This window comes from Artemia sp. Qi Xiang Cuo, chromosome 10 (genome assembly GCF_049724085.1).
Source record: "Artemia sp. Qi Xiang Cuo chromosome 10, ASM4972408v1, whole genome shotgun sequence".
NCBI lineage: Eukaryota > Metazoa > Arthropoda > Branchiopoda > Anostraca > Artemiidae > Artemia > Artemia sp. Qi Xiang Cuo.
The window spans coordinates 39,213,733-39,238,790 of NC_142803.1; the positions used below are offsets into that span (position 1 = coordinate 39,213,733).

The 25,058-nt window shown below is 35.7% G+C and overlaps 1 protein-coding gene across 1 annotated transcript in view; it reads left to right on the plus strand.

Annotated features, from left to right (window-relative positions):
• LOC148947746 (uncharacterized) overlaps window positions 1-25,058 on the plus strand; it is a 46,028-nt gene that overhangs the window by 13,526 nt on the left and 7,444 nt on the right. The window contains 2 exon segments of the mRNA XM_089095400.1: window positions 510-674; window positions 2,640-2,804. Of these exon segments, the coding sequence (XP_088951526.1) occupies window positions 510-674; window positions 2,640-2,804 (330 nt within the window).

Genomic DNA, 25,058 nt, shown 5'->3' on the forward strand with positions numbered 1-25,058 from the left:
CTAGTTACTAGATTAAATACTAGATTAAATTTACTAGATTAACAGTAAATTTACTAGTTTAAATTTACTGTTATTTTAATTCAGCTGCTAAACTTTGGGAGGCTATATTTTGTATTTTATGTTTGCGGAACTAACAAATATCGATTGGTATTTTTTTGATTTTATTTTTATATGATTGTCTTGCTGTAAAAAGTTTTGTTTTTTTATTCATTACATGATCCTTGACCTGCACTTACCCAGCAACTCGTTTATGGTATGAATTTGTTTTGAAATGTATATCAAGTTTTAATTCGTTCCATGTTAATGAATTTTGTCAAATGTTTCTGTTTTTCTTTTGCTTAATAAAAAGAAGATTTTAAAAAAGATTTGTGAAAAAACCTGTTATACATCTGATTTAATGTATACATGTAGTTATTACACGTAACTAAAAAGAAAAAGCTGTCAGCTTTGTTTAGTAAGCTTTACTATTAAATTTTTCTATGTCTGTTAAATTTAGGATTTCCTTTTAGAAGTTGAAGATGCTTTACCAGGTGACAGTGAGAAGCCCTTTCATTTTCCAAACCATCATTTGTCACCAAAACGGGAAGATGTTTCTTTGCTTAATTTACATAGCATTTCAGGACCATATAGATTTGAATACGACACCCAGGAATCCAAATATTCTAACAATGAAGGTACATCTGAAATATTGTGTTTTTGTTCATTGAAATGTTTTGGATAATATTTTCTTAGACAAAAATATGGCATGGGACCTAATATTAAGATGGAACTTTTGTTTTATCCTATTCCAATATGCATATGTTTGCCAAACCGTTTTAATAGTCTTTCAAGAACATTTTTAGATTTTCGCTCGAAAATGATTTGGTAGGTTTTATTATTTTTCAATAAGCTTTGCCAGGTTTTTATTTTTCAATGTGTTTCTCAATGCTTATTATTATAAAATAATAATGCCTATTATTTTTCAATTTGTCATTTTGCCAGAAGAAAGTTCACGGATGCTTCTTTATTTGTTTAGTTGTTATTTTTTGTTTTGTTTTTCCCGGGGGTGATCATATCGAACCATTGGTCTTAAAATATCCGGAGAAGGATCATTTGAATGGAAATTGAAAGTTCTAGTGCACTTTCTGAGTGACCAAAAAGATTAGAGTGCAACTAACCCCCTTTCAAACCATTTTTTCCCAAAGTTCTCCGATCAAAATCTTGAGAAAGTCATTTTTTTAGAATAGTAGAGAGGTCCAATAAATGTTCCTTTGGGGATGACATGATCCCCACAGCCCCTGAGGGAAGGGCTGGAAGTTATGAAATTGACCCATTGTTCTCGTCTAATATTTGTTATTGGGATGCGTACAGACATTTTTTGAAGAAGGATTTTTGCTTGGTGGGATTTTCCACAGGGAGAATTTTCCGTGGAGAAGGAAGTTACTGGGGTTCAAATTCCCAGGGGGAATTCTGCAATGGGGAACTTGCCAGAATTCCTATACGAAATCCATTTTATTTGTTTCACTTTTTTTTATACCGACTCAGCTTTACACACGGAGATGATTCGGAGGACTTGTACGGGGTAAATTTTCAGCGGGTTTGGAATTGTCTGGAACAAGTTTTTCAACTGAAATTAAGGTGTAACATTAAAACTTGTAAAACTTGATAAAACAACATTAAAGCTTGATAATAAGCCTTAAAACTACATGACTATATAGATTATACAATTCATATTTATAGTGTATATATTTCTTTATAAATTAATAGATAATTCTGTCTATTATTTTGATTTCCAGCTAAATTTTAAAGAAGCAGAAAATTAGCTTTGTATGTGAAATGTCACGAAGCTAGACTGAAGTGGCTCTATAGCTAGAAGAAAATAGAGAGTCTGATTGGATTAAAAAAAAAATGGCGGAAATACTGTTTTCCACCGGTCATAAAAAATAGTTCAAATAGGGATAAATACTTTTAATATACAGTGAAAAACAATGAAAAAAATATCGGATATTTTCTAAAGACGGTGACGCGGAATATCTGACTGAAATATCCAGAATTTTTTGTCATTTCTTTTCACTTTTTGTTAAAAGGATTTATCCCTATTTAGACTGGCATTTTTAAGACCGGAGGAAAGAGTCACTTTTATTGTTTTTTTAATCTAAAGCTTTGCGTCTACCTTTCAAAAAATTTCCTTCAACAAATGATGTGTATTCTATTAGCTCTTCATCGTTTAGTTACAATAAGTCCTAATATTCGTTGTATTATTTTCTGTCCTTCACTTATGATTTGGTTTACCCCTGGGTATATATTTGATCGTTTATGGTTTCATTTTACTTATTTTGTTAAACTAGAAAAACTAATTTTAAAAGCTAATTGTAGTATCACCTTGGAGGAGAGAAGAGGAACCTAAAATAACGTTATTTTTTAAAAACTATTGAAAATATGCTGTTTTTTTTTAACTCTGTAGGCTGTAAGTTGTTAAAAGATATTGAAACATTTATGTTTTGTTTTGATTTTTTTTTAGTTTAGATATTTTGTTTTATTCGATTTAATGTATACGTGTAATTTTTACTCGTAACTGAAAAGAAAAAGCTGTCAGCTTTGTTTAGTAAGCTTTACTATTAAATGTTTCTATGTCTGTTAAATTTAGAATCTCCTTTTAGAAGTTGAAGATGCTTTATCGGGTGACAGCGAGAAGCCCTTTCATTTTCCAATTCACCATTTGTCACCGAAGCGGGAAGATGTTCCTTTGCTTAATTTAGCTAGCATTTCAGGACCATGTAAATTTGAATACGACACCCAGGAATCCAAATATTCTAACAATGAAGGTACATCTGAAACATTGTGTTTTTGTTTATTGAAATGTATTGGATAATATTTTATTAGACAAAAATATGACAATGGGACCTAATATTAAGATGGAACTTTTGTTTTATCCTATTCCAATATGCATATGTTTGCCAAACCGTTTTAGTAGTCTTTCAAGAACATTTTTAAATTTTCAGTCGAAAATTATTTGGTAGGTTTTATTATTTTTCAATAAGCTTGGCCAGGTTTTTATTTTTCAATGTGCTTCTTAATGCTTATTATTATAAAATAATAATGCTTATTATTTTTCAATTTGTTATTTTGCCAGAAGAAAGTTCACGGATGCTTGTTTATTTGTTTTGTTGTTTTTTTTTGTTTTGTTTTTCCTGAGGGTGATCATATCGGACCATTGGTCTTAAAATATCTGGAGAGGGATCATTTGAATGGATACTGAAAGTTCTAGTGCACTTTTTGAGTGACCAAAAAGATTAGAGTGCAACTAACCCCCTTCCAAACCATTTTTTCCCAAAGTTGTCCGATCAAAATCTTGAGAAAGTCATTTTTTTTAGCATAGTAAAATTTGAAATTAAAAAATGTATTACTAAGGACATATCTTTTGAATTTATGGTCTTTTAAAATATGTGTTAAAGGTTTGAAACCCATTCTCTGGATAAACGGGCCTTCAGATTGTTTGCCTAAATGTAGGAAAAACGTAAAGAGGGGGGGGGAGAATTCGATATCTGTTGCAGGTTTCTAAGAGATTGAACTGACAAATAAGATTTGCATGTTTTTAATACAGATTAAAAAATCTAAAATAATATTGTTCCAACACTCCCCGTAAGCTTGACGTAGATACATTCTAAGACCACACTGGCTATGCATGGCGTATGAAAACAAGAGAGGAAAGGAAATAATAAATGCAAAAATGAAATAAAATCAAATAGGTGAGAAAACGAGGATTTTGTCAGCCAGTGGGAAACTATGAAGACAAAGAAAAAGCAAATGTTTCGACAAGGACTTCTGCCAAGTCGTTTTCAGTGCATAAAAACAAAACAAAAAAGCAATCAAACAAAATATAAACTTTCCCAAGTGAATCTAACGAAAGCAGAATAGACAATGAATCAAAAAAAGTTATACTGGATATTGGTAACAGTCAATGGTATTAAGTGGTTGTTTCAATTAATCTCTTTTTTCTTCTTTCTATATTCATCTGTTTTTATATTTTGCTTAGGTAATAAAATATATTGCTGTATAGAGGCTACTAGACTATCCAATCGTTTATCCTGACCCTCTATAGTCCGGGCGCCAAGTTAAGCTATCCTGCTTTTTTTTTCAAAAGTAAACGTTGGTTCGTGTACATCTTTTCTGAGTTTATAGTGCTTTACGGAGGGGTAGCATCATAAAAAAAAAATTCGATTAGTAATATTCAGTTTTTTCAAAATTTTCGAATGAGAAGAATCAAAACTAGGCCAATAGCTTCAAGGCGAAAGAAGAAGGGAAAGAAATATAAATTTAAAATTCTTAGATATAAATGATGCTTTGATAAATACTTCTGACCTGTTTCTAACAGAAATGAATGTTATGCCTATGTTTTGATTCCCAGTTGAATTTTTTTTTCTTAAAAATAAGTTTATCTCTTAGTTAGGCTGTTTCAGTTGTACATGAATGGGACAATTTTAGGCTGGAATTTGAAAAACCTAGGTTTAGCTTAGTTTTCGGCTCACTTGAGATTTGGGCTCTTGGCTAGTCAGGAACACGGTATTTGGTAAATATATACCAAATCATATTATTGAGTAACAACTAAAGTGAATATACCATTCGATGCCTTTTTTATGCTGATTACGAATATAATAATCATTTCTATCGGAAAGGAATTTTAGCCCCCTCCTATATATGCCAATTGAGGGTATATATTTCTAAATTAGGGGGGAGGGGGGGGGGCAACTTTTATTTCTGATGTAAATGGCAGGTAAGTTTAAACTTTACCCCCACCCCCCTAATGTAGAAATATAGGTCAATATTTACCAAATAATATTTTTGAGTTAGGATTAAAGTGAATACACCATTCAATGCTTTTTTTATGCTGATTACGAATATAATAGTCATTTCTATCGCAAATGAATTTCCGCCCCCCCCCCTAACCTAACCTTAGGTTTGGGGGGCTTAAATTCATTTTCGGTAGAAATGATTATTATATTCGTAATCAGCATAAAAAAGGCATCGAATGGTATATTCACTTTAGTTGTTACTCAATAATATGATTTGGTAAATATTGACCAAAATATATACCCTGAATTGGCATATATAGGGGGGGGCTTAAATTCATTTCCGATAGAAATGATTCTTTTTTTGGTAATCAGCATAAAAAAAGGCATCGAATGGTATATTCACTTTAGTTGTTACCCAATAATATGATTTGGTAAATATTTACCCAGTATTTAATCCACCTTCGAAAAGACAGAGGAGTATAGCCATCTGTCCTTTCAGTCTCCAGTCATGCAGACAATATATTTTTGTGATTGTGCATCAAACATGATGCAACAAATAAGGGTAAATTTGCAGGTGGCACAATAATTTACCTAGGATTAAAGTGAAAATGCCATTTGGTGTCTTTTTTATGCTCTTTCATAGGACAATAGGCTAATTGCTTCTGTTGCAAATTGCATCTTGAGCCCTTAAAGGGACCCAAAGATATTGGTAAATATTTACCAAATCATATTATTGAGTTAGGAATAAAGTGAATACACCATTCGATGCCTTTTTTATGCTGATTACGAATATAATAATAATTTCTATCGGAAATTATTTTCAACCCCCCTAACCTAACCCAACCCCCCCCCCCATATGTGCAAATATATATCCTGAATTGATATATATAGGGGGGGGGGGGGCTAAAAATCATTTCCGATAGAAACGATTGTTATATTCGTAATCAGCATAAAAAAAGGCATCGAATGGTACATTCACTTTATTTCAAACTCAATAATATGATTTGGTGTATATTTACCAAGATATTCTATATGAATTATGAAAGAGCATAAAAAAGCATCAAATGATGTTTTCACTTCATCCTAGCTAAATTATATGTCCCACTGCAAATTTACCTTGAACTTTACAACTTTCCACTCCTGCTAATGTTGAAATATACTCTCTGAATTGGAATTCACCCTGAATTGTTGATGGCAAAGTTTCAAATTGCAAAGTGTTGTGCTATTTTTGTCAATGGCATTTGAAAAATTTGAAACGGTAGGAAAATGTTTTGAATTGAGTTGCCTAATAAATGAGGTTTGAATTGTTATAAATAATTATTTCTGGAATAGCCTATATTACTCTTGAACAACTTATTTATAAACTAGTGATACGTTTTGAACCACTTTTCAATAACTTAACTAGTGTTGATAACTTCTTTGTGTTGTTACAAAATGAAATACCTTAGGGGCCCCATTAAGGGCTCAAGATGCAATTTGCAACAGAAGCAATTATTGTATTATGAAAGAGCACAAGAAAGGCATCAAATAACATTTTCACTTTTCTACCAGCTAAATTATTGTGCCACCTGCAAATTTACCCAAATAAGTCCACCTAAGAAATTGTTTGTAAAGAAAAATATGACAGAGAATAGGGGGTGTTGGAGGATCCTTGTATGATTCTTGTTGTGAAAATATGCAAAAGCCTGCTTTCCTTTTTAAAAAGATGTTAAGGTAATGGGGAGGGGTACTGTAGGAGGGATAGGGCCCCACTTCTTATTCTTCCTTTTTAAGAGCCTTGCATAATTTTAGTTCAAATAAGGTATGACCTTCTCAGTGAGTCTTCTCTGTATAATAAATATTGATGTTACAACAGCAATGAAGCCCCTTGGTATCTGTGATTCTGTCATAGTATTGTGTAAGAGTGCTTTTTGGTAATTCTGAGAAGACCAGCTGGTGCCAAATGAAAAGCAGCATGTTTTCAAATAGATTATGAAGGAGTCTAAGAAAACAATTAAACAAAGTAGGAACTTTATGGGGTCAAGTTTTGTGTGATGCTTGGAACAGGATATGCTGAAGTATGAATGTGCATAGGTGTGGAGGCCTCAAACAGTTTGATTCTCTGATATTTGCAGTTTATCCCTCAAACACTATGCACCATTTGGAAGTAAACAAGTTCAACATGTTTGCCATAAGCCGAGGTCTTTTTTTATTATAAAAACAGTATTAAATATTTTTTGGTGATAAGATGAATTTACAATTTATTTGTGAAATCAGGCACCATAGCAAGTTAAAATGAACTTTGAACTTCTGAACACTGACTAGTTAAATAGCAGTTATTACCTCTATTCAAAAAACATATAAATCCTACAGAATGTCCTAGCAATAAACTATATGTAATGATAAAACCATTAAAGATAGGAATTGAAAGGGAATAAATCTTTTGAATTGCATAAAAGCCCAAAATATAAGTAGGATAAGCTTTGTGTGTTGATTCATAGATTTAATAAATACAACCTTTAATATAAGGGTAGGCTAATTCAAACTGAAATATTGGTAATTCAACCAAGACTACAAGGTAAATTTGCAATGGGCCTTATCATTTAGCTAAGATGAAAATGGAAATGCCATTTGATGCCTTTTTAATGCTCTTTCATAATTCAGTAATTGTTTCTGGAACCAATTGCATCTTGAGCCTTTAAAGGGGCCCAAAAGTATTTTATATGAATAATGAAAGAAGATAAAAAGTTCTGGTGCATTATATCTAACCCAGTCCTATACATGAAAGAAGTTAAGTTTGGTTAATGCTAATGAAATAAAATAGGATGAATATATAATAGTTTGGATACAAATTTGGGCTATATATTTGCACATAGGGGGAGGGGGGGTATAGCATAGCATATATTAAATATTTAACCTAACTGGTACTATTGCATTATGCTGACACTGCTATACATTGTATCAAGGAAACAATAGACAAAACCTGTCAAACAGGTTATTTGCAAGAGACTGCTATAGAGAAATGGAATGCAAATTGTGGTTTTTATTGTGTTTACAATATTTAAACTGTTGTTTTCTGGGGCTTAGCGGGGGGGGGGGGCAAGGTACCGAGGTTAGGTTAGGTTTTTGTATTTAATATATGCTAAGCTTTACCCACCACCCACCATCCGGTAATGTGCAAATATATAGCCCAAATTTGTTTCTAAACTATTATATATTTATCCTATTTTATTTCATTTCATTGGCATTAACCAAACTTGACTTCTTTTGAGATTTCCATATAATGCACCAGTACCACCTAACCTATGTACCCCCCCCCCCTAAACCAAAATAACAGTTTTGAATTGCAAAATTCAGTGCTATTTTTGTTGATGGCATTCAAAAATCTTGAAATGGTAGGAAAACAGTTTATATACCAAGCTGCCTAATAAATGAGGTTTGAATTGTTATAAATAGGTTAGGTATTTTTGGGATATATTACTCTTGAACAACCTATTTCTAAAATAGTGATACGTTTTTAATCATGTTTCAATAACTTAACTAGTGTTGATAACTTCTTTGTATGGTTATGAAAATGAAATAGGCTACCTTTGGGGCCTCTTTAAGGGCTCAAGATACAATTAGCCCGATAAGCAATTATTGGATTTTGAAAGAAAGCATCAAATGATGTTTTTACTTTCATCTCAGCTAAAGTAGAAGGCCTTCTGTAAGTCTGCAGACAAATTTATATTTATATGAAAAAAATTCTGCTTTACTTTTGAAGAAAAAAACTGCCATTTTTTTTAGCCTACTTGTTTAGGCCACAGGGTATAATTGTATGACCAGTCCTGGTCAGAAGAAGATATGTTAAGAAAATATTACTTCATAATATGAATAATAATCATAGTTAACATATTTCCTGGGGGAAAACCTTTATCCTCATTTCTTTCAGTATTGTACAAGTTCTTTAACAGAATTCTGAAAAATTAACAGATTTCACTCCATCTATCCATTTTTCAAACATTCTATATATGAAAGTTAAACCCCATCACTTCTCTTTACCCCAAAAATATAAATAGGCTAATATTGATAAATTTAGGTTAGGTTAGATAGATGGTTCTTGGGTGTTTGTTTCAAAATAATTTTCAAGACTTGGAGAATTGACATAAATATTGGAAAATGTGATTAAAAAACAAAGAAAATAGTGAGGATAAAGGTTCTCCCCCTGGAAAATATGTTGACTAGGATTATTGTGCCTATTATGAAGTAAGAATTGTTTTCTTAACATGTCTACTTATGACCATTACTGGCCATACACTTAACCAGCCAAAGAACTCACAACCCCAGCTCCTGTCTCTGAATCTTTTTTTTGGTTAAGCTGCAAATTGCTTTCCCTGATGATCTTTTCAAAAGTTTCCAATTTATGATGTTTCAAAGATCTGCAAATACATATACTAAATTTCGAAAAAAAAACCAACAATATGGCTTAAAATTCTACTCAAATAACATAAATTGCATTTTCAGAACTAGAACCAGAGAAAAAGAGAATGATAGCTAGAGAAATTAAGGTAAAATGTTGTTTTTTCAAAATTCAATTGGTATATGTCAAAGAGACCTGTCAAAGAGGCATAGTTCGAAGACTTAGAAATTAGAAGAAGTTTAATGTAGTAGCTTGGGAATTTTAACTCAGAGTATATTCTTGGCCCTGAATTTATTAATGAAAGTTTCATTTTCCTAACCTAACCCCTTTCCAAGATTATAAAAAGTAACTAAACTAAGATTTACCCTTATTTTTACTAAAGCTTGATTTATAGAATCTAGTGTTAAAAATACAGAAACTACCGATTTTCCAGAATCAAAGCATTTTCACCTACAAATTCTACACAACAAAAAGTTACCTGTTTTTGACGCAAGTTGGAACCCAATTTGACACATGTCTAAATACTTTGGGAATACCTGTTGGCTGAACCTGGTGTATTTGACACGTGTCGAAATACTTAAGGAATACCTGTGGGTGGAACCTGGTGTATTCAACATTATAGAATAGAATTTATTGACACAAAAGCCCAAAGCGCCGTGGTCACATAAACAAAGACACTTTCATATCATAGGCAGCGCGCTAGCACTGCCTAAGTAAAGAACAATCTGGGCACAATGTATATTTTTTTTTCTCTCCATACTAAGGCACTTTGTATTGAAGGAGCTGTCATAGAAACTTCGGAAAGGGCTCATTCGATTGGGAATTGGAGTGGCTAGTGCCGTTTTTAATACTCAAAAGTGATTGGAGGGAAACTAGCCGCCCCCCCCCCGACGCCCATCATTCCCCCAAACACATCCATTCAAAATTTAGAGATAGCCATTCTGATCAGTGTAGTTGATTTCCAGACAAAAAATATGTTTTTAGGAGGATACTCCCCCAAAACCCTTCGGGCAATGGTTTTAAGTTATGCCCTAAGGGCATATAAGAACAATGTTGGCACAATGTACTATTTATTATATTTTCCTTTAGAGCAGGGCATTTCATGTGGAAGGGGTCGTCGTAGAAACTTCAAAATGGGTTCATTCGATTGGAAGTTGAGAGTTCTAGTGCCCTTTTTAATAGTCAAAAGTGATTGGAGGGCAACTAGCCCCCCCCCCCCCACGCCAATAATTCCCACACACACATCCAATCAAAATTTTGAGATAGCCATTTTGTTCAGCGTAGTTGATTTCCACGTAGAAAATATGTTTATGAGGAGGACACTCCCCCACAACCCTCAGGGCAAGGGTTTTGAGTTATGCCCTGGGGGCATATAAGGCTTTTTATAGAACTCATAGTTGTAGAAACTTCAAAAAAGGCTCATTCAATTGGAAATTCAAAGGGCCAGTGCCTTTTTTAATAGTCGAAAGTGATTGGAGGGCAACTAGACACCCCCCCCCCCAATGCCCATCATTCCCACACACACATCCAATAAAAATTTTGAGACAGCCATTTTGTTCAGATTAGTTGATTTCCAGGTAGAAAATATGTTTTTGAGGAGGACGCTCCCCCAAAACCCTCGGGGCAGGGGTTTTAAGTTATGCCCTGAGGGTATATAAGAACAATGTTGGCACAATGCACTATTTATTATTTTTTCCTTTAGAGCAGGGCACTTCATATGGAAAGGGTCGTTGTAGAAACTTCAAAACGGGCTTATTCGATTGGAAACTGAGAGTTCCAGTGCTCTTTTTAATAGTCAAAAGTGATTGGAGAGCAACTAGCCCCCCCCCCCCGCCCATCATTTCCCAAAACACATCCAATAAAAATTTTAAGATAGCTATTTTGTTCAGCGTAGTTGATTTCCAGATGGAAAATATGTTTTTGAGGAGGACACTCCCCCAGAGCCCTCTGGGCAAGGGTTTTAAGTTATGCCCTGGGGGCCTATAAGGTTTTTAAAGAAGGCTTTGTCATAGAAGCTTCAAAAAAAGTTCATTCAATTGGAAACTCAAAGGGCTACTGCTCTTTTTAATAGTCGAAAGTGATTGGAGGACAACTACCCCCCCCCCCCCCGCACGCCCATCATTCCCCCAAACTCATCCAATCAAAATTTTGAGATAGCCATTTTGTTCAGCGTAGTTGATTTCCAAATAGAAAATATGTTTTTGAGGAGGAGACTCCCCCATAATCCTCGGGGCTTGGGTCTTAACTTATGCCCTGAGGGCATATAAGAACGATGTTGGCACAATGTACTATTTATTATTTTTTTTAGAGCTGAGCACTTCATATGGAAGGGGTCGTTGTAGAAACTTCAAAAAGGGCTCCTTCGAATCGAAATTGAGAATTCTAATTCACTTTTTAATAATCAAAAGTGATTGGAGGGCAACTAGCCTCCACCCCCCGCCCATCATTTCCCCAAACACATCCAATCAAAATTTTTAGTTAGCCATTTTGTTCAGTGTAGTTGATTTCCAGATAGAAAATAAGTTTTTGAGGAGGACACTGCCCCATAACCCTCAGTGCAAGGGTTTTAAGTTATGCCCTGGGGGCACATAAGGTTTTTATAGAAGGCGTTGTCGTAGAAATTTCAAAACAGGCTCATTCGATTGGAAATTCAAAGGGCTAGTACCCTTTTTGATAGTCGAATATGATTGGAGGGCAACTAGCCCCCCCCCCCCACGCCCATCATTCCCCCAAACATATCCAATCAAAATTTTGAGATAGCCATTTTGTTCAGCGTAGTTGATTTCAGCAGAGAAAATATGTTTTTGAGGAGGGCACTCCCCCAAAACCCTTGGGGCAGGGGTTTTAAGTTATGCCCTGAGGGCATATAAGAACCATGTCGGCACAATGTACTATTTATTATTTTTTCCTTTAGAGCAGGGCACTTCATATGGAAGGGGTCGTTGTAGAAACTTCAAAAGGGGCTCATTCGATTGGAAACTGAGAGTTCCACTGCTCTTTTTAATAGTCAAAAGTGATTGGAGAGCAACTAGCCCCCCCACGCCCATCATTTCCCAAAATACATCCAATCAAAATTTTAAGATAGCTATTTTGTTCAGCGCAGTTGATTTCCAGATGGAAAATATGTTTTTGAGGAGGACACTCCCCCAGAGCCCTCAGGGCAAGGGTTTTAAGTCATGCCCTGGGGGCCTATAAGGTTTTTAAAGAAGGCTTTGTCATAGAAACTTCAAAAAAAGCTCATTCAATTGGAAAATCAAAGGGCTAGTGCTCTTTTTAGTAGTCGAAAGTGATTGGAGGGCAACTAGTCCCCGCACGCCCATCATTCCCCCAAACACATCCAATCAAAATTTTCAGATAGCCATTTTGCTCAGCGTAGTTGATTTCCAAATAGAAAATATGTTTTTGAGGAGGAGACTCCCCCATAATCCTCGGGGCTTGGGTTTTAAGTTATGCCCTGAGGGCATATAAGAACGATATTGGCACAATGTACTATTTATTATCTTTTCCTTTGGAGCAGGGCACTTAATATGGAAGGGGTCGTTGTAGAAACTTCAAAAGGGGCTCCTTCGAATCGAAATTGAGAATTCTAATTCACTTTTTAATAATCAAAAGTGATTGGAGGGCAACTCGCCCCCCCCCCAAGCCCATCATTCCCCCAAACACATCCAATCAAAATTTTGAGATAGCTATTTTGTTCAGTGTAGTTTATTTCCAAATAGAAAATATGTTTTTGAGGAGGACACTGCCCCACAAATCTCAGGGCAAGGGTTTTAAGTTATGCCCTGGGGGCATATATGGTTTTTATAGAAGGCGCTGTCGTAGAAACTTCAAAACAGGCTCATTCGATTGGAAATTCGAAAGGCTAGTGCCCTTTTTGATAGTCGAAAGTGATTGGAGGGCAACTAGCCCCCCCCCCCCGACGCCCATCATTCCCCCAAACACATCCAATCAAAATTTTGAGATAGCTTTTTTGTTCAGCGTAGTTGATTTCAGGATAGAAAATATGTTTTTGAGGAGGACACTCCCCCACAACCTTCAGTGCAAGGGTTTTAAGTTATACCCTGTGTGCATATAAGGTTTTTATAGAAGGGGTTGTCATAGAAACTTCAAAAAAGGCTCATTCGATTGGAAATTCTTGCGGCTACTGTCCTTTTTAATAGTCGAAAGTGATCCTTTTTAATAGTCGATGTGAAATTGTCTGGAGTAAATTTTCAGAGAGGTTAAAATTGGTAGAGAGATTTTTTCGTTGGAGGGAGGATTTTTCACGGGAGAAATTCTCCGTGGGGAAGTTTTCAGCGGGAGAAATTTTTCATGGCGGAATTTTACGCAAGAGATGTTGTCCCTGGGGAAATTTTCCGTGGGAGAAATTCTTCATGGGAGAATTTTCTGCGGGAGAATCTTTCCTTTCTGAAGATAAATTTCAAGGAAAAATCTCCCTTCGAGGGGTTTTTCAGGCAAGATTTGAAAAAAAAGGTAAGAAATTGAATTGAAAAACATTTTTTTTTTTTTTCAAATAAAAATAGGCCAAAGAGAATTTTCTAGGCGAAATTGTCCACAAGAAAAGCTTTGGGTGGAATTTTCAGCAGGGACGGATTTGTCTTGGGGGAGGAAGATTTTACGCAGGATGAACTTGTTTTTTCGGTGGGAGGTGAATTTTCCACGGAGGACAGAGGCATGTCTGCCGGCATTATTTGACAATCATCAAAAATTATATAAAAAAATGAGTTTTTTTTTTACTGAAACTAGGGACGAATATTGAAACTTCAGACAAAAGATATCTGTAAGATATTCTGTAAAAATATTCAAAAATATTCTGTAAGACAACTCCTGGAACACGGGGTTGAAATAAAACTTAAAATGAATCTACTGAAAAAAGTTTGCATTGTCAGTTTAATATACATATGCTGATATTTATTCCTTAAAATCTTAATCAATTTTTGATTTCTTAAAGTTGTAAGTGAAAACATTAAAAAAAAAATTCAGTAAATTGCAAATTATATTCTGGCTTTTAGTAAGTACGGTATAGGTTTTAGAACCCTACTCAGATTAATTTCTGCTCTTTTTGAGTTTGACTTATTTTAATTTTTGTTTGTTTTGGGTTTCATTTATTTATTGATGCTGATTTGTGGTAGTTGTATGCTTGGTAGAATATTTGATTCTATTTTTGATCATTTTTGGTTTAATGGTTCTTTAATTTTTTTTGAAAAACTTATTTTGTGCAGAACGCTTTTGATTGATTTCTGTTCGTTTTATATTGACATAGTCTTTTTCAGGGAGAAGGGCTGAGCCTCTTCTGAAGTTAAACAACCATCCCTTCCATAGAAACCTTTAATACCCCCTGGGCAACTTAAAACCCTTGCCCCTAATCTCTGGCATTTGTTCCAACCCCAAAAGCTTTGTTACATGATATTTAGACTATTTTGAATAGAATGGCTTTCTCAAAATTTCTATTAGACGTATTTTGGGACAATATGACGTGTGTGTAGGGGTGAGAGGGTAACTGCTCTCTCATCACTTTGACTTTTAAAAAGAGCACAAGAGCGTCTTATTGCCAATCCAATGAGTCTCCTTTGAGGTTTATATGACCACACTTTCTATAAAAACCTATCACACTTACTTACAACCCTTACCCTGAGGGATGGGAGAATTTGTTATCCTCAAAGACATAATTTCCAGACCTTTCTGATAAGCTTAACAAAATGGCCATATCAAAATTTTTATTGGAAGTTTTTGGGGAAATGATAGGCGTGGAGGGAGACATTCATCACTTTCGACTAATAAAAAAGGCACAAGTCCTCTCAATTTCCAATCAAATTGGCCTTTTTTGAAGCTTTTACGATAAAAGTTTCTATAAAAAACGTTTTATGCCCCTAGGCCATAACTTACGACCCTTGTCATGAGGGCTATGGAGGGAGGGTTGTCATCCTCAAGACATAATTTCCACAACTTTCAACTATGTTGAACAAAATGGCCATTTCCGAATGTTGATCGGAAGAGTTTGGGGAAATGATGGGCGTTGGGGGGAGGGCGTGGGTGGGGGCGATTGTTCCTCTGATTACTTTCGACTATTAAAAAGGGCAGTAGCCCTCCCAATTCCCAATCGAAAGATTCCTTTTTGAAGTTTTACGACAACACTTTCTACATGACATTATATTCCCCCCAGGGCATAACTTACAACCTTAACCCCGAGGGCTGTTGGAGGTTGTCATACTCAAAAACATAATTTCGGGACCCTTCAACTACGTTCAACAAAATTGATCTATCAAAACGTTGATCGGAAGTGTTTGGGGAAATGATAAGTATTGGGAGGGGGGGTATTCGCCCTCCGATTGTTTTTTATTATTAATAAAGGTACTAGCCCTCTCAATTCCCAATTGAATGAGTTCTTTCTGTAGTTTCTACAACAACGCTGGCAAAGACTTATTTCCAGAACTTTCAACTACGTTGAACTAAATGTCTATCTCAAAATTTTGATTGCCTGTGTTTGGGGAAATGGTAGGCTTGAGAGGGGCGTTAGTTGTCCTCTAATCGCTTTCGACTATTAAATAGCGTACTAGCAGTTTCAATTTCCAATCGAATGAGCCCTTTTTGAAGTTTCTAAAACACCGCTTTCTATAAAACCTTATATGCCCCCAGAGCATAACTTAAAACCCTTGCGCCGTGGGCTTTGGGGAGAGTGTCATCCTCAAAGACATAATTTCCGGTCTTTTCAACTACGTTGAAGAAAATGGGTCTCTCAAAATTTTTATTGGATGTTCTTGGGGAAATGGTGGGCGTGGGAGGGGTGTTAGTTTTCCTCCATCACTCTTGACTGTTAAAAAGGGCATTAGCCCTTCGAAGTTTTCAAAGTTTCTATTACAACGCTCTATAAAACCCTTATTTGCCCCCTAGGGCTTAACTTACAACCCTTGCCCTGAGGAGGGGGGGGGGGGGCTTGAACATCCTCAAAGACATAAAATCCAGAACTTTCAACTACATTGAAAAAAATGGTTATCTCAAAATTTTGATTGGATTTTTGGGGAAAATTGTGGGCGTGAGAGGGAGGTTAGTTACCCTCCAATCAGTTTCGACTAGCCTCTTAAAAAGGGCACTAGCCCTTTCAATTTCCAATGGAATGAGCCCTTTTTGAAGTTTCTATGACAACATTTTCCATTTTCTACAAAAAACCTCATATGCCCCCAGGGCATAACTTACAATCTTAGCGCTGAAGGGCTCTGGGGGGAGTGTCAGCCTCGAAAACCTAATTTCCAGAACTTTCATCTACTTTGAAGAAAATGGCTATCACAAAATTTTAATTGGATGTGTTTGGGGAAATGATGAACATGACAGGGGGTCTAGTTTCACTAGCCCCTTCAATTTCCAATCGAATGAGCCTACGAAAAGTGCTCCCTCCAAACACTTTCGACTATTAAAAAGGGCACTAGCCCCTTCAATTTCTAATCGAATGAGCCTACGAAAGCGCTTTCTATAAAAACCTAATATGCCCCCACGGTATAACGTACAACCCTTGCCGTGAGGGGTTTGAGGGGTTTGTCATCCTCAAAATCATAATTTCCAGGACTTTCAACTACGTTGAATGAAATGGCTATCTCAAATTTTTATTGAATATGTTTGGGGAAATGGTGGCTGTGAGGGACGGGGGGTAGTTGCTCTCCATTCACTTTCGACTGTTAAAAAGGGTACTAGCCCTTTCAATTTCAAATCAAATGAGCCCTACGACAACACTTTCTATAAAAAAAATATTATATGCCCCCAGGGCATAACTTACAACCCTTGCCCTGACGGCTTTGAGGGGATTATCATCCTCAAAGTCCTAATTTCCAGAACTTTTAACTAAGTTTTACAAAATGAATATCTCAAAATCTTGATTGTATGTGTTTGGAAAATTGTGGGCGTGAAAGGGGGGTGAGTTGCCCTCCAATTACGTTTCACTATTAAAAAGGCTACTAGCCATTTTAATTTCCAATGGAATGAGCCCTTTTTGAAGTTTCTACGACAACGCTTTCTACAAAACCCTTACGTGCCCCCAGGGTTTAACTTACAACCCTTGACCTGAGGGGTGAGGGGGGTGGGGGGGGGTTATCCTTAAATACCTAATTTCCAAAACTTTCAACTACGTTTAACAAAATGACTATTTAAAAAAAAATTATTGTATGTGTTTGGGGAAAGGTGGTTGTGATAGGAGGGTTAGTTGCCCTCCAATCGCTTTTGACTATTAAAAAGGGCACTAGTCCTTCGAATTTCCAATCGAATGAGCCCTTTTTCAAGTTTCTACAACAAAGCTTTCAATAAAACCTTATATGCCCCCAGGGCATAACTTATAACCCTTGCCCTGAGGCCTCTGAGGGGGATATCATCCTCAAAGACCTAATTTCAAGAACTTTCAACTACGTTGAACAAAATTGCCATTTCAAAATTTTGATTGGATTCGTTTGGATAAATGGTGGGTATGGAAGGGGTGTTATTTGCCTTCCAATCACTTTTGACTATTAAAATGGGCACTAGCCATTTCAATTTACAATCGAATTAGCCCCTTTTGAAGTTTCTGCGACAACGCTTTCTATGAAAACCTTATATGCTCCCAGGGTATAACTTATAACCCTTACCCTGAGGTCTGTGGGGGGGGGTCATCCTTAAAGACCTAATTTTCAGAACTTTAAACTACGTTGAAAAAATGGCTCAAAATTTTAATTGGATGTGTTTGGGGAAAAGGTGGGCGTGAGTGGGGGTAATTACCCTCCAATCCCTTTTGACTATTAAAAATAGTCAAAAGGGATTGAGCCCTTTGAATTTCCAATCGAATGAGCCTTTTTTTCAAGTTTCTACGACAACACTTTCTATAAAAATCATATGCCCCCACGGCATAACTTACGACCCTTGCCCTGAGGGCTGTGGGGGTGTGTCCTCTTCAAAAACATAATTTCTCAATTATGAGAAATTGTGATCCTCCTCAAAGGTGGATCTAGAGCAAAATATTGAGGGGGAGGGCAATGAACTAGGGTGTCATTAATTTTCTGACAATATTATGATTTCAAAACTCGTTTTTAAACATTAATATCAACAGCGTTTAGTTTATCTTTAGTTGGTTCCTAAAAGAGGTTAAATGGGGCAACATTGAAAAGGTTGGACGGCCAACTTTTGGCTACTTTTTGTTTCAATTCCACGCCATTTAAGGAGTTTCAGTCTATTTCAATATTTGTTTACTCTGCCTTAGGTTACAGCTGTTACTGCAACCAAGGTATATAGAAAATCTATTCAATTTGGATATTTTTTGTTCCCATTTTACATCAGTATATCCTTTAAAGTGTAATTAAAGAGTTTTAGTAATAACATTGGCAGGGATGTTGAAACAATATTTGGATAAACAAGTCATTGAAGGCAAATTTAGACCTTGTCATAAGGGGGCCAAAGGAAGATTGTTCTCCTTAGTTAAACTAAACAGTGATTGATTTTCCTGAATTATTTTTGACAAACATTATTACAGTTTAGTAGATATTAAAAGTTTTAGTAGATATTATTTTTCTGGAAACATTTCTTAATTTGCTTGAGTTTCACTTTAGATTTGAATTTTAAATTGCTTTGGAAGTTAGTTACTGAATTTTTAATAAATTATTTCTTTATCAATACAATGGTTTCCCATATATTTTTGGATCTAGTTTTAGATGTTTTGTCGCATTTTTGAAGCTCTAAAAGTAAGAACAGCTGGATATACCCTCTTGGAAATACATTATCGCCCTTATATAATAGGCGTACACTTTTTAGTGTTTTAAGCATTAAAACCATGAATAAAGCTTTCATTTCAGGAGTTAAACCAAATTTTCCAACCTAATAGTTTTCGGATTGGAAAATTTACTAACAAAATGTAGCTAACAGCCACAACAGCTAAGAGAATAAGCTAGCTGCTTTATTTTGCTTTTACCGTGAAAGTTTATTTTAACTTTAAATCAACAACTGCACTTTGAATATAGCTACATCAAAAAGGCAGTTTTTGAACTTTAGCACCCTTTCCTTAAAAAAAAAATCAGATTTCTAATGCCTTTACTGCTGAAGGAGCTAAGCTTTGTTTTCAGCTGTATTAAAATAAAAAATTATTTGGAGTGGTTAAAAGTCATTATCGGTCATCAATCATTATGTCTATTGTATTTCATGCCTCTCCTGACGAAAATCTGTTTCGGATCCTAGTGTTGATGATAGTATTATGCTTCACATAATTTGCATTAATTCCGTCCCAAGACCTTTATGGACTTGCCGCAAATTCTGAAAATGTCTTATCTCATCACTGTTTCTCAGGACTCTTCATTAAAAACGGTAAGACATATACAGTTTATTTTCTGTTTTTTTTTCGTCAGTAAGTGTTCTTTAGAAAAAAAATTATCTGTATATGTTCTTGGATCTAACAATTAAGAAATGAGGGGTGATAACATGCCTTCTTTGTTATATCCAGTTATTGTGGCTGAGTTTGTTTCTTTGCTGTTCAGGGGCGTAGCTCCAGCATTTTTATTGAGGAGGCAAGAAAGTTCCACATCCAGAGAGTCAAGGGACTTGGGCTATATAAAAGTTTTTTTCCAATTTTGTTGGGGGGGGGGCAATTTCATGTTGATTTTTACCCTGTAAAGATAGGTTTTTAGTTAAGTAGTATTTGAGAGATCTTCATCAATTCCTAGTATAATTTTTTCTTTTCGTGATTTTCACCAGCGCCATCTTTTTTCTCAGGTAGACTGGATCCCCATCTATATTGCCAATTTCATATTGTTTTTTATCCAATTGTTTTTTTCTGGGCACAACCAGAAGAGGAAAAGGAGGCAAGTAGTGTTTAATTCCAGCCGATATTCAGTTACCCGCAAATTGCAAGGTAAATGTGAGGGAGTCCTTACACTTCCCTTGTTCTTGGGTGATTTCAGTATTCTCTGACGACTATTTGCTCCGTCCCTGGCCACTCTAATTGGAATATTGCTCTGTGATTTTGCATCTGAATTGGACCAACCACTGATTTTGCTTACTGCATCAGAAGCCATTTCACTCCAAAAGGGAAATGAGTAGTTTGAAGCCAGACTTGGTTTTAACCCCGTTTTGAACTTTATCGTCAAAGCAATCAAAGCAGATAACAACTATGATGAAATGATGGCGAAGGCGGTACAGTATATCAAAGCTGATATGCTGACTAAGGCAACGGATGAATTATGGCACTTAGCCGTTATGTCTACTCGTTCTACAGATCCTGTTAAGCTTCGAGACATAGTTGCTAATCTGAAAACAGGCATTCGGACTTGTGACGAAAAGAATTTAGTCCTCCCCAAGTTTGTAATCTATGAGCCTGACGAGGTACTCATTCTCTCAGGAGAGGTTACAGCCACCCTCACCCCCAGTTCAATGAGCTTCACTCTACAGTTGACGATCTTATTGACCACCTGAGCTTCTTCAGATCAGCACAAAATATGGTTAGTGCGACTGTGTGTCACACTAAGGAGTATCTTGCGGGCCTCGAAGGTGATATTTGTTGCCATATAGTGAACCTGAGACCTCTTAGCAAAAGTGGTGTGTGATACTTGATGACGAAGATGCACCTTAGTCTCTTGCTGAAGTGCTCAACAGTGCTACAGACACTGATACTCGACTGAAGACTCCCGCTCATTGTGGTATTATAAGACATGTTCCTGATGATGTCTTGCCAAATGATCTATGTTTAATGATTAGGAATTGCACGAAAGCCGAGAGAATTCGACAAACTTGCTCTTGTAAGCTTGTCTTTGAAAGTAAGGATTATTTACAAGTAGCAATGAACAACCTTATAACTCTGGGCTATGAGCTCTTCCGAATAGACATGTATCGGTATTGCCGATGAGGTATTTTCAGTGCCAAGAGTAGCCTACGGTCACGCTGCTAACGACTGTAAATACGCTATTCGTTGTTCCTATTGCAGTGGTGATCATGCGAACAATGAAGATAAACCCTGTAATGCTGCACTGAAGTGTACTCTCTACAAGTAGACAGACCATCCATGCTACAGTGTTTAGCGCCCCGTAGACAGGAAGCTCATGACGAAGCCATGACCAACTTGGAGCTAAAAGTGGATTTGTGGAATGTGAATGGCGGTGTAATGAAAAAACTACCGCTGATTGAAAGCTTGATGTCTTGCAAAGATGTTTTGTATCTACAATAAAATTGCCTATCAGCCGATCTGCTTTCCCTGTTAAAAGTGAATAACAAAAACCCTCTTTTCGCAGTGCCTGCTGAGCATTCGGGCAGAGGAAGACCTTCCTAAAGACTGGCAGTACAAAGCAGTTCTCACCTTTCGGCATCAGTATTTTCAGAAAAAAATTTTCCCTGGTATAAAAGCTGCAAATTTGATTGCTTGGTATAATGTTTCCTTGGTATAAAAGCTGCAAATCTGAAAGGTACAAAATAGCCTGTAGTACTACAGTTAAAGCAAGTTACTTATCAATTGATTGCTGCTGCTTATCAACAGATTACAAGAATAATGCTTCTGAAGAAAAGTTCTCCTGTCTAAATATGAAGCTTGCTAAATCTTTGCACCAGGGTGCCTATACGTCTCATCGTGTTATCCTCTCTGGGGACGTGAGCTGCGACCTCTCAGTGCCAGATCAGTCGAGATCTCAAATACTTCTGTCTGCTCTGTCCAATCTGTATGTTGTCCCAAATGACCATTCATATGCGTATATCAATAACTCCAGAGTGACAAGTTCGCTTGTCTTCATGCTCTGCTCAAACGGTGTGACTGTGAATGGCTCAAGCCATGTTGACTTTAGCGTATCGGTATCGGATCATTTAGTAATATCCTACTGTTTTGTTACTGATAGTGTTCTCATTAAAAAAGACGAAAAGAAATGGAAGGGGAAATTCGAATGTGACTGGAAGAAATTAAATGCTGTTGTATATAAAGCAGAGCATGATGGCACTATTGACCAAATCAGATCCCTTTCCAGCTGCTGCAACAACCTTCAGAACTCGCCGAGTCGAAAAAAAAAATCTAATCAACATTTACTATAGTGAAATCACACATGTAATGCGTTGTGCGGGGTGTTTTTCCGTTCCTGTACGTAAAGATTGTTTGGGTTCAGAAATACCTTGTCAATAAATCTGCCTTTACAGCAAAGTTGTAAATCTTCGAAGGTTTGGCACCGGCTGAAATCTGGTATCATTAATGACATACGGTTATATACCAAGCGTTGTTTTGCTAGGTTTCTTGCCAATCACAAAGCTGAGATTATTGACTGCTGGAGCGAGCGTCTCGCAACTAATCCAAATTAAATCTGGAGATTTTTCAGGGGAAAAAGTCAAAAGGTGTTGCTTCAGAGCCTCCATGTGAGAGTTACTGGATCAGCTATTTCGCCAGCGAATATTCTCCACCTGATCCAGTGTTAGAAACCCGCTATGAATCCCCACTAGTGGATAGACTAGTTGATACTGAATTAGATATTGGTTTCATAGTCATGGCCTCTGATATTTACAGTGCTATCATTCGCCTTCGAAAAATGTTCTTGCGTAGTTATGATCAATTATGTGGTTTTCATTTATTACACGCAAGTGATTATTTACTGCAGTATCTACATTTTGTTTTACTAAAACTTTTTTATTTCTGGTATAGTCCCCAATTCTTTTTGTGTTGGTACATTGACTCTTGTTCTTAAAAAAAGATAAAGATAGCTGGTAATGTTGTTCCTATAGGCCTATAACAGTTTCTTCTGTTGTATGTTAATTGCTGGAGTTACTAGTGAATAAGGACGTAAATAAGGATTTTTCAACTCCGGGCAACCAATTTCGATTTAAGAAAGGCTATAGTTGGGAACACATGCATTATATACTCCCCAACGTCCGGATGGACACAGAGAATAGTGGTGTTTCTCTTCATTGCGTCTCACGATGTCTCTCGTGCTTTTGATTCTGGTGTACATTCGCATTTGTTATATAGTGGACAGCCGCAAAGTCTCAATCGTTCAGTTGTGCAGGTATTTAAAAATCTGTATGTGAGATTATGTGTTGTTGTGAAATTACCTACTCATCATGGCTACGTAATGTTTTAAGCTGCAATTTGAGCTAGGAAAGGAATCCGTTAGGGTGGGGTAACTTCGCCACCATTGTATGATAATAATGTGGTTGCTCCCCAGAAGAAGGTTAGAATTAGTTTTATTTTTTTATGGTTTGGACCTATCCATGCTCAATTACACTGAAGACATCCTGAATTTAAGTAGAAGAGTATTGTCTGTTGAGGGGTATTTTTCTATGCTCAGTAGGGAATATGCCGAAATTGGTCTCAAATTTAATACTTCGAAGAGTGAAATCCTTGCTATTGGCAAATCTGTCGGTAATGTTGGATGCGTTTAGTTAGGAAATCAGAGTGTTCAGTTATCTGGTTGTATTAAGTATCTCGGAATTCTGATAGGGGATAGTGTAAGAACAACAAATACTCACCTTATCTCTGATCTAAGTGAGAAACTTAGAAAAGCGTTGGGTATGCTAGTTTGCTGTAAAGCTTGCTAAAGCAGGCGTATTCTCGCCTGTGTCTATATTGCTTCTGCGATGTCTCATGTCTTCGCAGTGACTCTATTTTGGAATGTGTTTAGGGCTACTGATTAGTAGACTATTAGAACTGTATATTTTTGTTTTGCAAAATTTCTCTTGTGTATACCTCTATGGGCTAGAAACAAAAGAATTGTGTCAGCCTACGGTTTAACTGAGAAACTAACAGTGGCTGAGCAGCGTCGCGGTCGCTATTTTTCTAAGCTTGATAGGAAAAACAGCCAACATCCTGCTATGTGTTATTAAAAATATTTGAATCTATTCTTGGTTGTATATTCTTTTTTGTGATTGTCTTCTGCTTTCTTTCTTTTTCTTTTGTTTTTTACTTTTCATCTACTCCCTATTGAATCCATGTTTGTTTTCTGGGGGCAATAAAGATATTGGTTGATTGACTGATTGACTGATTGTGCCGCAAAACGCATTTAAATATGATTTATTAGCTTTTATTTTTAAGCTTGGTGAGACAAGCAATCATCCGGTAGAGAAAGTTTCTTCCTATCTTTTCTGTGTGCAGATATGATGAACGAAATATTACCACCAAAGCATGGGTAGTTATGGGGCCTCGGATGGGTTAAGCAAGTTATAAGACATGTTGGAGACGATTAAAGTTAATTGAATTCAGCTGTTAAACTTTGGGAGACTATTTTGTTTTTTTTTTTTGGGAACTGATGCAGAAAATTCCCAATTGATTTTTATTATTTTATATTTAATGTTGTCAATTTCTTTTTATTGTTAAGCTTTAAAATGTTTTTTTTTTAATATATTTTTTCATTCAATGTTTTTTTTTTAATTCAGTACATTATTCTCAATTGACATTTTTTCAGCTATCGGTTTGTATTATGAATTTTGCTTTTTGAATTTTTGGTTTTTATATATATATTATATATATATATATATTATATATATTATATATTATATATATATTATTTTATATATATATATATATATATATATATATATATATATATATATATATATATATATATATATAGATATATATATATATATATATATATATATATATATATATATATATATATATATATATATAGATGATTGAAATTTTTAAGTATGTGTAAAAATGTAAATATAAATTACAATGAACATATATATATATGTTCATTGTAATTTATATTTACATTTTTACACGTACTTAAAAAGAAAAAGCAATTCGATTAGTTTAGTAAGCTTTACTGTTAAATTATTCTATATCTGTTCGGGTGTGCACCCACAGAGGAGGGGGGAGGATGGTGTTCGAAAAAATATCGTTTTTTCTAAGAAATTTATAAATTTTCTCTTAGTCGGCCCAGAGACCACCAATCAGCCCTCTCCCCCTATAGTTATTTTATGAAGCGCCACTTTGTCTGTTT